Source organism: Eucalyptus grandis, chromosome 11 (genome assembly GCF_016545825.1).
Source record: "Eucalyptus grandis isolate ANBG69807.140 chromosome 11, ASM1654582v1, whole genome shotgun sequence".
NCBI classification, from domain to species: domain Eukaryota; kingdom Viridiplantae; phylum Streptophyta; class Magnoliopsida; order Myrtales; family Myrtaceae; genus Eucalyptus; species Eucalyptus grandis.
In genome coordinates, this window is record NC_052622.1 from 6,537,369 (window position 1) to 6,553,577 (window position 16,209).

Sequence of the window (16,209 nt, forward strand, 5' to 3'; positions counted from 1 at the left end):
GACTACTATTGACTATTTTAAAAGCTTTAGATATTAGACAAATGCATGATCCTACAATCTGATTTGTTTTCTTTCTGTATAGCTTCATCATAGGTTGTAGGATCACAATATGAAACAAAGCAAAATAGGTTAGTGGATCTTCAAATTGGTCAACCCCTATTACTTCATAATGGAATAGGGTTAGGGGTATTGCCTAAAAGATAGGTCCATAACTCATGATTTAGACGCGGGCTCTCCCAAGTCCATATCTCGCGCGACATTGAACTTAGGATCTCTAACTCTGATATATGAGATTTTATGGTACCACTGCAAAAGTTTAAACCATTAGATAAAAGCGTGATTTATTACTTAAATATTCCAATATAATAAATGAGAAAATACATTTTGAGTCACGAAATATCATGCGTCGGTTCTGAGACAAGGCTGGAACAAGAGAACCAAATGTAGAAAATTATCTATATTTGACAGTATGGGAAAATTTGATTATATTTCATGCTTAGTCATCCGCTAGATATTCATTTTATTACAACTCTATCTCCTCGATACCAATTCGAAAAATTCACATTGCAGCATCATTCTGCTTTTCCGGCGCAGAATTCTTATATGAGATTTTAGCAATAGATCCTGAAGAAATAACTAGATTGTTAAACACTTTGACATATTTATTTGCATTCAACAAATCATGTGAGTCTTAAATATTCGAGGCTTATTTCTTCTGTAAAAATATCCTTGCACATTGACCGCGGAACAATTGACCGGTCCGTTTAGAGTAAACTTTATAACCCAATTCTTTCACATGCGAGAATATGTAAACTCTTTTTTACGCCACTAATTGATGTAATAAAAGCAAAACCAAAAAAAAAAAAAAAAAAAAACTTATTTAACAAGTGTCCATTATCCACGGCACTTATTTGGCAGCCACTGATATTTTACAATTTGCAATGAATTATATTTCCGGTGCTATGTACCATCAATACTTTCGAAATTAAACTATTTCATGTTAACAAGATCTCCAAGAACTTGAGCACGATCCAAACCGTAACATCTTAAGTACTGTTTAAGCAGGCTAAATAAAGAAAGTGTCGAATTCTAAAACACTTATAGCTTGTAACACGAAAAAAAAATAGCTATTTTATTTACTTAACTAGCATATTGAGTATAAAAAATTCTAATCAGGGACAACACTTAACCTGCATGCACGGACATTCATGAAAGGGTTAATAGAAAGCTCAACTAAAAAATTTAAATTGATTGGTAAAATATACTACATAAATATAAATAATATTTGGTATCCGTTGTCACGACGTGGGAAAATACTGCAATAAATGAAAATGCGGATGAAGGATTTGACTTTTTTGTACAGTGTGAGGAGGATGTCATGCCGCGAAGTGCCCCATCTCCACGCCAGCGAATAGGTGGATCATGGTTCACGGTGCGCGTCAATTTAGCCTTCTTCTTCTTCTTCTTCTTCTTCTTCTTCTTCTTTCTTCTTCTTCTTCTTTGTGAAGAAGGGATTAAGGATGCATTTAGGAATACGTTTGAGGAAAGTCCTTGAGAAAATGTAAAGGTCCTTGAGAAAAGAGTTTTTCAAAATGCAAATTGTGTTTGGTAAATCGTACTTGTGAAAGTCGATTGTGAAATATCTTTGAGCAAAATAGTATTTTGATAAATAAAATTTGCAAAAGGCTTTTGTTATTAAAAAAAAGGAAAAAGGGAGAGTTGGCCGGCCAAGGGCTTCACTGGTTATCGCCAACGAAGGGTAGGCGGTCTGGCGAGGGGGAGGTGGCGCGGCAAAGAGTAGGCGGTCCGGCAAGGGGGAGGTGGCGCGACGAGGGGTAGCGTCCAACTAGGGTCACCATGCGGAGGACACGGCGTGACAAGGGTCACGGTGCCCAGGATCTCGCAATTTCAATCACCACAACCAGATCAAGCGGCACCGGCGACCTCCGCACGGAGGTCGCACGCGGTGGGTCGTGTGACCCTTGCCAAAAGGTCACACGACCCGCTGCACCACGACCTCCGTGCAAAGGTCGCCGGTGCCGCTCGATCTGGTCGCGGTGACCCAGATCGCGAGATCCCAGTCGCCGCAACCCTCGCTGAGTCATGCAACCCACCGCGCCACGGAGGTTGCCAACGCCCGCGATCTTCTCACCGCAACCCAGATCTGCGCACGATCTGGGTTGCTAGTGTCCTCTGCGTAGCGACCTTCGTCAGAGGGTCATGGGACCCTAGCCAAACCACTTGTCCTTCGTCGCATCGCCTGCCCTTTGTCGGACCACCTACCTTTCGCCAAGGACTGCACGTAGATGATGGCCGTGTTCTCAATAGAGAGAAGGGAAGGGCGAAGATAATGAACAGTTGTCGAGGTAAAGTCAGAAAAACGAAAAATTAACGATGACAATTTCGGAAGAAAAATTTTATTACCTTCAAAGCCAGCATGCTGAAAATGCCCAAGGCAACCCCCAACCTGCCTTAGGCTTTCAGCCTTGGGAATGCTTACCTTTGACAAAGATAAATGAAAAAAAGATTATCAAACATTAAATATTTATCCCAAAGGCCTTTAGCCCCAGAAACCCTTGAGAAAGTAGTTTCCAAATGGAGCCTAAAGGTTTCGTGCTCTAAAATCAATGCATTCCTCCGGGAACAGGGATTAAAGGGTTTCGTGCGCTAGTCAATTTAGATTTCCAAATTTTGACTTCTGCACACGAGACTCGGCAAGCAACAGGTAATTTGATCCTATAACAAGGAAAAAGTTCAGCTCAATTAGGAAGACGGTTTGAGATCTTGGATATCTCAAAGTTTGAAATTCATTCACAGCACAAGTTCTCTCGAGATGGGCATTTGGGTTTGAGGAAATAGAAATGCACCACGATGAAAGATGATTTTCAGGTGAATCGAAGAAAAAACATTCTAACAAGATCTCCGCCTCGCAATTGTTGGAAAAAGATAATTGGGCCAGTATCATCAAATAACAAGTACATCTACATCGTTAGAGATTGGGAATAAATTTAGCCTCTTGAAATGAGCCCAATTTTGCAAAGTACTACTATACTTGAATTTTCTCAAATGACCCTTCATAGTTGGTGGATGTGTATCAATTCACCCCAAAGGCTAGCCAATAAAAATGCAGCCAGCCGTGGTGCGCACACACCACGGTCAGCCTATATGGGTCATTCCAGAAAAGTCAAGTGTAGAGGTACTTTGTGAAGTTGGGTTCGCGATTGGACATGAACGCACTAAAAAAATAACACACCTAGATATAAACACACGATTTCTTGCAAACCAAAGTGCTATTTCCATCCTCTCATTAACTCCTAAAACCTCTGTTCATATTGAATCTACTACACTAACCCTTCCAACCCCACTCTAGATTTAAAATTATTTCTTACATTTCTTTTTTCTTTTTTCCATTTGTTACTTTTTTACTAGAGACAAACTACCCATGCCCATCTCAAATAATATTTATTAATATTAGATGTGGGGCCTACTCTTGATTTAAGACTACCACTTGCCTTCATTTCTTCATTTTTTTCTCAATTTGGAACAAAATTGGTGCACCTCTTTTTAGAAAATAGTTTATTTTATAGATAACTACCTAATTATTTTGGTGCTGGCAAAAAAAATAATTATTATTTGTTAACGATTTTTATATTTCTTTATTATATTAGGAAACAATTATTCAAAAAGTAATTTAAGCACAAATAAGAGAATAATCTTTGGATAAATTGTTTATAATGCATACAACAATCAAGATATTCAATTTTAAAGTAAATTCTCTTAATTTTTGTACCAAAGTCGAAGTTGAAAAATTCACAATCATAAGGATAATCTACGGAAATAAAGTAAACTATTTGCAGATAAAATTAACATTTCTTTCTTTACCCAAAAAAATTAACACTTCTTTACTCCAATAAATGATTAGTGCCTGCTCAAGTTATGATAATGGAGAGTAAGTTCTGAAGAAAACAAATATGAACAAAACATTGAAATATAACAAGTATGAAGAATTGGTTAGGGTGAAAAAAAGTTGTTTGAAAATGATGTGGGTAAAATTTTCTTTTAGTAAAATTGAAAAAACAAAAAGAAGAAGAAAAGAAAGAAGAGGTAATAAATAATATTAAATAGAGGAGGGTAAGACACGCAAAGGATAATGTAGTTAATTCAATACGATAGGAAAGTATCAAGAGCCAATAATAAGGGTGAAAAGAGTAAGAAAAAATCTTAAATTAAGAGTAAAATCTGTAAGGGTTAATGTAGCTAATATAATATAATAAAAGGTGTCAGGAGCTGATAAGGGGATAGAAATAGAACAAACCAAAAAATTCTAACAATATCTCCAACCAGCAATTAGTGAAAAAAAAAAAAAAAAAAATTGGAACCTTTATAAGTAATCATAAATAACAAGTATGGTACTTAATTATTGAATGGCAATAAGTTTAGCCTCTGCAGTGAGCCCGGCTTTGAAGAGCACCGACTCTCTCAAATGACCCACTATGCTCGATGAATATGTACCAATTCCCCTCTTTGATTTCAATGACTTTAGCCCGATGGCTTTGCCGATGCTGGCCGGACCATATAAAGATGTATTGACATGCCCTATTCATCATTTAGCTGGTTTAAGATTTAGTTCAGACATATTTAACAACGTTGAACCCACTTCCTTAAAATTTTCATAGCTAGTTCCATCGGATCTACCAAATAATATAGAATTGGCCAGACCTTACCAAATAATCCAAGTTGATAGAATTGGCCAGACCTTACACCTTAGAAAGTGAGGTTCAGATTCACTTCACACAGCATTTTTCTTGCCAAGTCAAGAGAAGGTAATCCGTCGCAATCTCAATGATTGAGATTGACATGATATGGCGCAAAAGCCATGAAGGACAACTATTTTTTGTTTTTTTTTTTTTTTGACTAAGGACGGCCAGAGATCACCTTTCGGTTTTTTCACACAACCTTCCAGTGATCACCCTTCATTTTTTTAACACGACCTTCCAATGCTCGGTAGCACCGATGGAGCCTCACCGCAAGCCACATGAAGGACAACTATTAATCACAACCAAAAGGTAGAAAAGGAGCACATTTCCCAGAACAGACGTTCTCTATTATTGGTATCTCCTTACGAATCATCTTACTTCACCATCAACACGCATCAACCATGACAATTTTCTTGGCCATGAGTAGGGAAGTCGCATCTTCCGGCAATCACTGAGCAAATCACAATACTGGTTTATTCAGCAATATGCAGGAGAAATGTTCATCCCCATGGCAGGAATTTGTGTTGAACAAGATTCTCATATCTATGTCAGTGCACTAGTGAAGTGTACCCAAGTAGTAACTGGGAAATAATGTGTTGCAGATAATTCGAGAATTGGCCAGCTCCCGACCATACATAAAAGTGCAGCCTCACAAGATTGCACGAGTGATTACCAAAGGTCACGCTCTATGCACATCTATTCGCCACTTACCAGGAAACCGTAGTTCTCAGCACATGCAAGACTGATAATTCTTGCTGCGAGCATATTATTGTTACAGAACACTTCAAACCCTGAAATCTCTACTACAAACCATGCACTATAAGGGAAACTTGGCAGGGGATTCTCATTACCACACTACAAACAAAGCTTACGCTAGATGAAACATCCATCGCCACAAGCGGTCGACTCATTTGATGAGATACATTATGGCTCAGTGATTAATGAAATGCACATCTGTTTTTCAACTCTAGATGCAGGACATCATGCCAAGAAACAATAAGGTGCACTTTATTTAGAATTATCATTTCACAGGACAAGCAAGAGTGGCTACACTTGCCTACTGCTATACTTCAATGCATAAGTGTGGAGATCTAGCCCAAATTAATCCTCACAAAATTCCAGACATTCATTATAATGATCAATGCTAAAACAATATGAGGAAAGTACAAATTTAAAGGGGAAAAATGAAAGTAAAAAATGAAAGCAGAATCATTCTTTTAAAAAAGGACATCATTGGTTAAGCTCATCGATAAAAGTGTTGCAGAAGGAAACATTCAACTTATTCATCCAGTAGATCAATACTAATGAAGCAGGCATAAAGTGGGTTGGAAAATGGGAGTTTATCTTAAGATTGAGGCTTCTCCCACTTGAGTGGCTTCACGACCTCCCAGGTGAAGTCAGGGTCATCCCTTCCAAAGTGACCATATGCTGCGGTCTTCAAGAATCTGCCACTGCCACCTCTTTTGAGATCCAGGTTGATGGAAATCATTCCAGGCCTGAAGTCAAAGCTCTCCTTAACAATCTTGAGGATTTCCTTGTCAGGAATCTTTCCAGTCTTGTAAGTGTCAACGAAAACAGAAAGAGGCTCAGGCACTCCAATGGCGTACGAGACCTGCACAATGCACCTGCGCGCTAGACCACTGGCCACGATGCTCTTTGCAGCCTGCCTGACAATGTAGGCACCACTCCTGTCGACCTTGGTGGGGTCCTTGCCTGAGAAAGCACCACCACCGTGGGCTCCCCATCCACCATAAGTGTCAATAATGATCTTCCTTCCAGTGAGACCAGCATCACCATGGGGGCCACCAATGACGAATCGGCCTGATGGGTTAAGGTGGAAGATGGTTCTCTCGTCAAGGTACTTCTCAGGAATGACAGGCTTGATGACATGCTCCTTGAGATCAGCTGCAATTTCGTCATTGGTCACAGTCTCATCGTGCTGGGTGGAGATCAGGACGGTGTGGACCCTGACTGGGACCATTGCGCCATTGTCGTTGTAGTACTCAACAGTGACTTGGGTCTTCCCATCAGGTCTTAGCCAAGCGCAAGTTCCATTCTTTCTAACCTCAGTGAGGCGGGCACCAAGCTTGGTTGCAAGGACATGACTCAAAGGCATCAATTCAGGGGTTTCATCGGTGGCATATCCAAACATGTGGCCCTGATCACCGGCACCAATCTCTTCTGGGCGCTTGGTGAGATGACCGTGGACTCCCTGGGCAATATCGGGACTCTGCTGCTCAATGTTGACCAGAACCTTGCAGTGGTCAGCATCAAGACCAACGTCATCAGAGACAAATCCAATAGACCTGCAAGTGTCGCGGACAATTTTCTCATAGTCTACATTGGCCTTGGTGGTAATTTCTCCGAACACCATGACCATGTTGGTCTTTGTGCATGTTTCGCAAGCAACCTTGCTGTCAGGGTCCTGCTCGAGGCAGGCATCAAGGACAGCATCGGAGATCTGGTCACACAGCTTGTCGGGGTGGCCCTCGTTCACAGATTCAGAGGTGAACAAAAAGGTCTCCATTCTTTCAAACTGCATTACAACAGAATCATACACCAGATCAATCAAAGAAACTACTCAAAATGCAAACTTGCAACAAACTAACTTTCAAGAAGCTCAACCAATTTGAAGTAAAGAAAAACATCAACTATATATACATAAAGATCAAAAATTTTAAATGAAGTTGCCGATTCTCTTTAACAATGTTCAAGCCAAATCCAAGAGGTTAAGTTAAGCAAGGATCTACAAAAAGTCCTAACCCTTTGGACTTCCTTTCTATGGAATGAAAAAATTATGGGCTAGTCTCGATCTGATAGTACTTCACAAAACACTCATCTTCTGTGTCGTAAGTATCAACAATGCCCACATATTGACACGCACACGTTCAACTCGGCAACTTCCCTCAACAAATTACTCCATTCGAAAACTCAAAAAAAACCTTCGCTCCTCCGAGCAAGTAGACAAACAGAAGACCGGACAAGATAAGACAAAAACAGAGAATAAAACACTCAGATCTCACAGATTCCATCTCACTAGAACCAGCACCCTCTCCAGATCCAACAGAAAGTCGGCACATTCAACAGAACCCCACGCGGGAAACGACCAAGAACTCACTCCGCTCAAAAGACTCTCAGATCCTCGGCATTTCCCGACACCCACCACCCGAAACTCCAGATCTACACCCACCTCGACTCGATTCGCCAAAAACCCACCGACCCAAATCCCGAAAAGGCCCAGGAAACACCACGGCCGACCAGATCCAGCGACTTATCCGCAAGAAGAAGCAAAAGCCGCCTCCTTTGACACTTCAAACGAATCAGACGGGAGCACAGAGCAATAACACCCAGAAAACGAAAGCGAGCGAGCGTGACCACAACGGGCAAAAGACGGAGGCTTTCGACCAGGACGAAGACGAAGAAGCAAAAGGGGGGAGTACCTGAATCGAATTGAGAATGCCTCTTTGTTCGTGCTTAAGGACCAACCCCCGAGATGCTAGCAGAATAGAATGCGCTGAATACCGTAGCCTCCCTCGCCCATTTATAGCCGATATGCACTCTTACCGTGAACCGGTTGAATCGGTTGAGACTCCTTCCTTTTTCTTTTTTTTCTTTTTCCCATTTTCTGTGGATTTTTTTCTTCTATAAGTAGTCAAGCTTTCGTTCTTTCTTTTCTTTTTCTTTTTTTTTCCTTTTTTGGCTGGGAAGAATTGGTTTTGTTTTCAGTAATATTTGATTGGCTTAACAAGTTACAAACTCAACCACCAACCCCGCCAACACTAATGACTAATTAGATCGGAAGAATATCTCGTATCATTTGACTTAGCGTCCTTATCTTTGATCATTTTGTTTTATTTTCTGTGTGGTTTTCTCTTTTTATGTAGTCAAGCTTTCATTCTTTTTCTTCTTCTTCTTTTTTTTTTAGTTGGGAAGAATCAATTTTGTTTTCATTAAAATTTCATTGGTTTAGAAAGTTACAAATTCAACTATAAAAGTCACCAACCACTGGGATTCGCCCCAGTGGCCATTCTTCCAATATGGAAGAGGAATGTGAGGGGTTAGGAGGAATGAGATGGGGACGCGTAAGTTTCAGAAGTGTGTTTTGACTCCCATGCCCTGCAAGAGGCAGAGCAAAAGTCTGAGAGTGAGTATAGTGTAGAAATAAAGTAGAACTGACAAAAAAAAAAACTACAAAATTCACCAACATTAATTACTAATTAGATAAAAAGAATCTCTCGGATTATTTAACTTGGCATCCATGTCACCAATTCGCCATGACGCTCTTGAAAGAATCTTGCTAACACTCTTGAGAAAGGAATTTTGAGCAATTGCCGTTCTTTGAGAATGGAAACTCTTACACCATATATGCATATTTATATTTGAAAAATATCATCTTTCTATTTTAGCAAAGCATATATGATGAGCCTTTAATAAGTGCGCTTTTTAAATTTCTCCTATTAAATCTCCATTTTATATAAACAAGAGGTGAAATGGCAATCCAAAGATAGTCCTGGCAACTGGAGTTTGATTTCTTAATTTTCTCACTCATCGAAATCAATTTGACTTTGGTATTTTTCATCTTACATAATAAGAAATACATCATTTCAAACCAAACTAAATCTTCAGCAATTTATATTTTTATCGTCATCCACGCACAGCGGGTGTTGCGCTTTCATGAGTACACGAATAAACAATTACGCCCGATTTAGCATGACGCGGGGAGCATTTCCTTCTCATGCTCCAAATAAAAAACATAATTATCTCAACATATTAAATGGAATTAGGTGTCATAGTCACAATTTGTTGCACCAAAGTTTAATGTGAAAGAGGGGGGTTCGAATTGGGTTTGGCCAAGAAATGTAGCCGTTGGATTTGTCAGGGATTGGTGAGATTCAGATTGGTTGGGGGGTTGGTGGGAGAGAAGGACGTCTGCTTGTTTTGAAAAGTAGGGGACCTCTCTCTCATAGGCTGCTGCTTTTTTTGGGTGAAGTGCTAGGAGATTACAGGCTACAGCCGGTTCCTCACCAACCCTTGCCGGTTTTGTGCAGCTTGGCGGCTACAGGCTAGACTTGAGCCGGGGGATAATGTTTAATAGCCGCAATTGGAAGCTACTTTTGTACCCCCGAATCTGAATAGTACGAACGTTGAAATGCTTTCTTGATTTTTTTTGCATCACTTTTAGTGAATATCCAAATTTTGATATTCCGATTACGAGGTAAAATCGTTTGATCAAGGTTTTATTTGACAATTAGAGTTAATTATTATTATTTTTTATTTTGGTTGGTTATGTGTTGTGAATTGGCATTCGATTTTTAGGTTTTCTTCACCTTCCATTTTTAAATTTCCACATAAAATATATTAGATCCATTACAATTTCGACAATTTAAAAACGATTTTTTCTGTCGCGTTAACTCTTTCATTGTAAGGGTTTTCAGTTAACTAAGATTAATCGATGGGAGACACGTGCAAATTGCATATATTGCTCTTTCAAGCAAATCAATTTAATGAAAACACAACTATATAGTTTGTCGCTAAATAATTGAAAATATGATCTACTGCACATAATTAGGCTGGGCCCAGAACATTTGAAAAAAATTATTAATCTGTGAAGAACTAAAGTACACAGCTACTTGAATGTTAGGGATGAATTTAATGAGAGTCCCATAAGAAAGATTTGATTTTCACGGGATCAAAAAGCGGCCACATTTATTCATAAAAATGGAAAAGAAAACTTTTCATTTGGGAATTGCATGGAAGGTATGTTGACTGTAAAAAAGAAAAAAAAAACGTTACTGTGCCATTTTTAATAATTAAAAGGGCACTGATTTAATAAATAAATAAAAAGAAGAAGAAGAAGAAGAAGGGGCACCAATTGAATTGATCTCTCTAGGTGCCAACATATAGGTCATGTACCCATTATGGAATATTCAAGATTGAGCAATAACTACAATATTGTCCTTCTGGAAGCAACATAAAATCATCAATATATCTTTTTAATAGGCAAAAGGCTTTCGAGAATGTTTTAGGTAACGATATAAGGCTATAAGATTCACGAATCTTTTTTATGAATAGTATAGATTTTGCTAATCGATCTCGGATGATAGCAAGTATAAATTAAGTGCACGTTTAGAATGGTACTGACTGTTGGGAGGGATGTAACGGGAGCACAGAGCATTGGCCCAAAAGTTGAATAAACAAACTCACATCGGATTTTCCGAATCTTTCTTAACTTAAGGTGATGTCCCTTTCAAGAATCGATTTTAGTGCATAGGCACAGATGCACCAGTTCTTCCCTATAAGGCGTGACCACCAACAGTTAATAGGGTCGCCATCCATTTTACCTTTTATTTTGACTTAATATAAATAATGCAACGAATGTATCTAGACATTTTCTTAATCCAAAACACTTGAAACTTTCACTGTACAGAAATATTGGCACGTAATTTTACATTTATTTATTTATTCTTAATTCCTTAAAATTTGACTAAGATTTTAGATTTTGATGGAAAAAAAAAAAACGTTTTACTTAAACTAAAGTGTAAACAAGCGTCTCTGAACTATTATAAAAGTTATGCCCTCCTTAACTAGGTTGATAACTATAGGAAATTATCAAAATTTTCTGAAAAAGAAAGAACCACCAATTCATCACAACCATTGATGGCGACTTCATCAACAATCTTGATTCCAACAAATTTTTGTTTGCCAATATTAGTTCAAATACCGTTCTCTTGGAATTTGAAGTATAGGAGTAAAAGAGCAGTTCAAACTGAATTATAATGTTGAAGATGACTCGATAGCATGATTAAAACGAGAAAACAAAGAGGAAGTTACCATACACATTTAACAATTTGCAACTTCAATATAAGTATTGACACAAAAAAGAGCATATTGTGAAGTAAACAAATTTTCTTTTTACTCTGTTGGCTTTTGTTATGAGAAGAAAGGAAGGGATTTCAGTGCTACATACATGGATTCTAGCATGAGTTCAAAAATCAAATCCTAAGTATCATAACCCTAGTCCCTATTCAGTTTTGATTGATCCTGTGCTAGAATTTTGATCTGCTCGTGCTTAAGAGATCTTTCAGATAGAAACCAATCAGCAGACATCTCCACAGCTGACAATTTACTTTGACTACCACCAAAAACTAAATCACGATAATATGATATGATATACTATGACATTGGATAATATGGTACTTCTCCATTTTCTTTGCCTCCTTTATCTTGTGAGGGCAAGATGTGAACGTTAGGTAGGACATAACTCAATTTGTGGCTGGATATATTATATATTATATGTATTTGTACGTACGTATAATGTCTTTGACTACGAGCTAACAAATTGGAGATTTTTTTTGGCCAATCAAAGACATCACAACATAGACATCATTCTTTTTTTTCTAGGAAAAAATTTAAAAAAGGTGGGACCATTTTCGCGAAGTAACTCCCCAAGTGGTGGTTGTCTGATGAAGTCCTAGAAATTGGTGACTTAGAGCACACATGACAAAATTTCTAGAACATAAATTAATTTCTTACCAGAAATTAATTTCTCAATTTCTATTCCATGGACGAGTTTCTGAGTAAAGAAACTTGTTTGATAATAATTCAAATTTCTCTTTTGAAATAAAAATTCGTTTGATAATAGAATACAATTTTTATTTCTAGGAGCAACAACAACCGGCATCAGGTGGCTGGAGTTCAACATTCGACGACCAGTATTCGGCGTTCGGTGATTGACGACGAGTAGCCAAAGTCCGGAGTCCGACGACCAGCAACCGGCGTCCAATGTCCGGAGTCCAACGTCGACGTCGACATCCGGAGTCCAGCAACAAGAGGCCGGCGGCGTGGCTAACAATCGACATTCGACGGGCGTGGCGAGCGGCAGATGGTCGCCGGCAAACATCCGGTGGTTGGTGATAAGCCTTTGGCATCCAATGATTAGTGATGAGCAGCCAATGATCGATGGGCATCCGACATCCGGCGACCAACAATTGGCGGTGGGTAGCCAGAGTGCGATGGCTGGCGGTCGGCAGCTAGTGGCTGGGGCCGGTGGTGGGCGGCCGACAACCGATGGCAAGCGTCCAACATCCCACAAGCGGCAAGTGAGCGACGGGCGATGACAAGAGTAAACGATAAAAAAAAAATTTGATTTCTCATTTCTGTTCCAGAAATAGAAAAGTTAAAATTTTTAATTTCTGATTTCTGCTCAAAATCTATTTCAGAAATAGAAATCTGTTTTAGAAATAGAAAAATGAAATTGCGTTATCAAACAGATTTCTATTCCAAATCTATTCCAGTGAACAGAATAACAGAAATTTTGCTATGCACGCTCTTAATCTCAAGTGAACCCTAGCTCTTTGGCGTCTCAAATCTTCGCTGCCTAAGAGCCACGTACGTCTCATGTGTTATTTTTAAGGCCATGTACAAGAGTTTCTTTGAGATAGGCACTACTCTAGGGTTACTTTTCAAAAACCACCCCACTTTAGGGCTTTTTGAAATTTCCCTTTTTTTTTTTTTCATAATGTCAGATAATGCCTAGTACTGATTGATAATCAATTAAACTTCGCCTAGCATATGAAGTTTTCTATCTCACAAATATTACATGATTATACAGTGGTAAATAAGTACATATTACTGTACTAGCCCCAAGAAAAAGTAGTACCTCGAGAATTTAAATTTCAAATGAAAAACGTGAATGCACTTATTTATTAAACCTTTTTCACGGTAAATATTCAAGGAAAACACCACATTGTTCCGTCATTTTTTTATTTTATTTTGTAGGTTTGCGATTGTTCTTTGACCACAAGAGGCTTAACATATCAACAAAAAGAAAATATAAATCTTCAAATAAGCAAATACTTAGAATTTGAAAGAAAAAAAAAATCCACGTCTCGCAAGTAAGCTAACTTTTGCCCATTGGAATACATTAGTGTTTTCTACTCTATCCACAGTTTATATAATTAGCTCATTCTCCATTTCCCAATACATCGCACGAGACCATTTATTAGATTCTCAGATTCCCAACAGTTTTTGGCCATTATACTATTGCACAAATCTTGGAATTTGCCTAGGCCAATAAATAAACAGAAAACAACCGGCAGACTTTCAATGAATGCAATAATTTCGTGAAAAGCACTCCAATTACGTGGATTTATATAGAAGGACGGAAAATGCAAAACTTGGTCCACCTTTGGCATTAAACATTTTATTTTTCTATATAATTCAATGACGTGGCATTAAGTAGTGCTTAGAAAATTGAGATATTTTCATATCGTGCTAGTCAGTCAAAATCAGAGATCGTGGAGTTTGGTCACCTACCGAATTTACCATTTTCCTCATAAACCAGATTTTTGTCTCGTTCGTTTGTGAATTCAATCAAGAGATTTTAGAGCCATCGGAGCTAAGCTCGAGCCGTTGAAGAAGTGAGCCATGGCTTAGAGCCGCCAACCCCCGAAAGATGACATGTCAACCACGTGAGCAAATTGACCGGGTCCAAAATAAAATAAATTAAAATAAAGTGGGAGATTAGGAAAATCGTGTCGCGTAGTGACTGATGACAAATTAGTGATGTAATTATCGAAATTTGTGTCGAGAGATTATTGCTCGAGGGCAAACATCCGTGGAAAAAGATCGACCTACCAACTCGGAAGGTTGAAATTTCAAGCTTCACGACTTTGATCTTTCTCCATGTTTCACACGCTGAATCGCACGAGAGAAACGGGAATCGACCGCGCTGGTAATTCGCCATCGCGATCATCTCTCTCTCCCGCACGCCAATTACGTTTGCATAATACTCCCTACCCTGTTAACTATTTTAGCCGATTAGAGGCCAAGTTTTAACCCGCAAGGCTTTCGTCCGGACAAGATGGACGCGTGGACCGGATCTACTGTAGTGGCATCTGATCGATCATTACGCCCAAGAGCCGTGACATGCCCCTCTTATGATGGCGTCGTTTTCACTGAAGTCAAGCAAAACATCTTTGACTATGGCATGTAAAGTGCGTGCAAATAAAATATGGGAAATAATTAAAGAGAACCGTGCGGGTTAGGTGTGTCTCTCTGTTGCAGCGATGTTGCTATCTCTTTCATTTTCTTGAACCATAGTTAAATAAAAATAAGAATAGTAGCCATGTTGTTGGTCCCCATGATGTGTGCATATATATAAATGTATATGAGAGAGAGAGAGAGAGAGAGAGAGGGAGATGTACATAGCTGGATCACTAAGAAATTTCGAGTACCAGGTTTTACCTATTCCGAGGAGAAGAAAGAGAAATATTTACGACCGTTTCTTGTTCTGCACAAAAGTTGCGCTTTGCCTTCGATCTTAGATCTCCTAGTACTTGTAAGATACTTCTACTCGTATAGTGAAGGTCATAACCGGGCAGATTCACTCTACAAATCTTGCTTCCAATTCAACCACAACCCAGCACCAAAAAGAAAGGGAGAAAGGTCATTTATAAGCAACTTGTCTTAATGGAGAATTGACCCTATGAGCCTGTTTGTTTTCACTTCCTTTTTCTGTTTAAAAACAATTTTTTTTGTTCCTTGGAACAAAAAAGGAATAAAAACGCGTTTGTTTGTATTTTTATTTCAAATCTATTTTTTTGTTCTCAGAAACACATCTATCACATAAACAAGAAACAAAAAAAAAAAAATTGTATTTCTTGTTTTTGGAACAAAATTTAGGAACAATTTTTCTCTCTTTTCCATTTTCTTCTATCTTCTTTTTCTTTATTTTTCTTTGGTCGGTGCCGGCCTCGGCCATGGCTAGCGGCGGCTATCGAGGGCCGGCGACCTCATCGAGCAACGCCGGCCCGTGTCGAGGCCGATCGTCGCCGCCCCCGTCGAGGCCGATCGTCGCCGGCCCCCGGCGAGGCTCGGCCTCGCCGGGCCCCAAAGGCCGGGCGAGCTCGATCTCACCTAGATCCGGTGAGGCCAAGCTCGCCCGGCCCGGCAAGGCTCGGCCTTGCCGGGCCACCGCCAGTCGCCGTCGCTGGTGGTGGCCGGCGACGCCAAGCCTCGCCGGTCGGGTGAGTTCGGCCTCATTGGGGCCTCGCGCCCAGCTAGGCGAGGCCATCGCCCTCGTCGGCCGGTCGCTAGCGACCGGCCAAAAGAAGAAAAAAAAAGAAAATAATAATAATAAGAAAAAAAGGAAAATAAATAATAAAAATAAGAAAACAAATAGAAAAAATAAAATAAAAATATTAAAAATTTAAAAGAAATAAAAAAATTATACAAATTTACCAAACGTGTTTTTATTCTTTTTATATTTCTGAAATAGATTTACTAAACACGTTTTTTGTTCAAAAATTGTTTCTGAAGCATAAATACTGTTTTTTATTTATGTTTCCAGAAACAATTTTAAACAGAAATTGACTTCCCATGTAAGAACACTTCAGACGCCACCAAACCCGACTTCAAGACGAACATTTCAATATCCTGTTTTCAATAGAAC

At 39.1% G+C, this 16,209-nt stretch overlaps 1 protein-coding gene across 1 annotated transcript; it reads right to left on the reverse strand.

Annotated features, from left to right (window-relative positions):
• Nucleotides 1-5,746: 5,746 nt before the first annotated feature.
• Nucleotides 5,747-8,346, reverse strand: LOC104424635 (S-adenosylmethionine synthase 1). Its single transcript, XM_010037104.3, has 2 exons — nt 8,198-8,346; nt 5,747-7,293 (listed from the first exon to the last, which is right to left on the reverse strand). Exon 2 carries the CDS (start codon nt 7,282-7,284, stop codon nt 6,103-6,105), a length of 1,182 nt encoding a protein of 393 aa, XP_010035406.1. The 5' UTR covers nt 7,285-7,293; nt 8,198-8,346; the 3' UTR covers nt 5,747-6,102.
• Nucleotides 8,347-16,209: the final 7,863 nt, after the last annotated feature.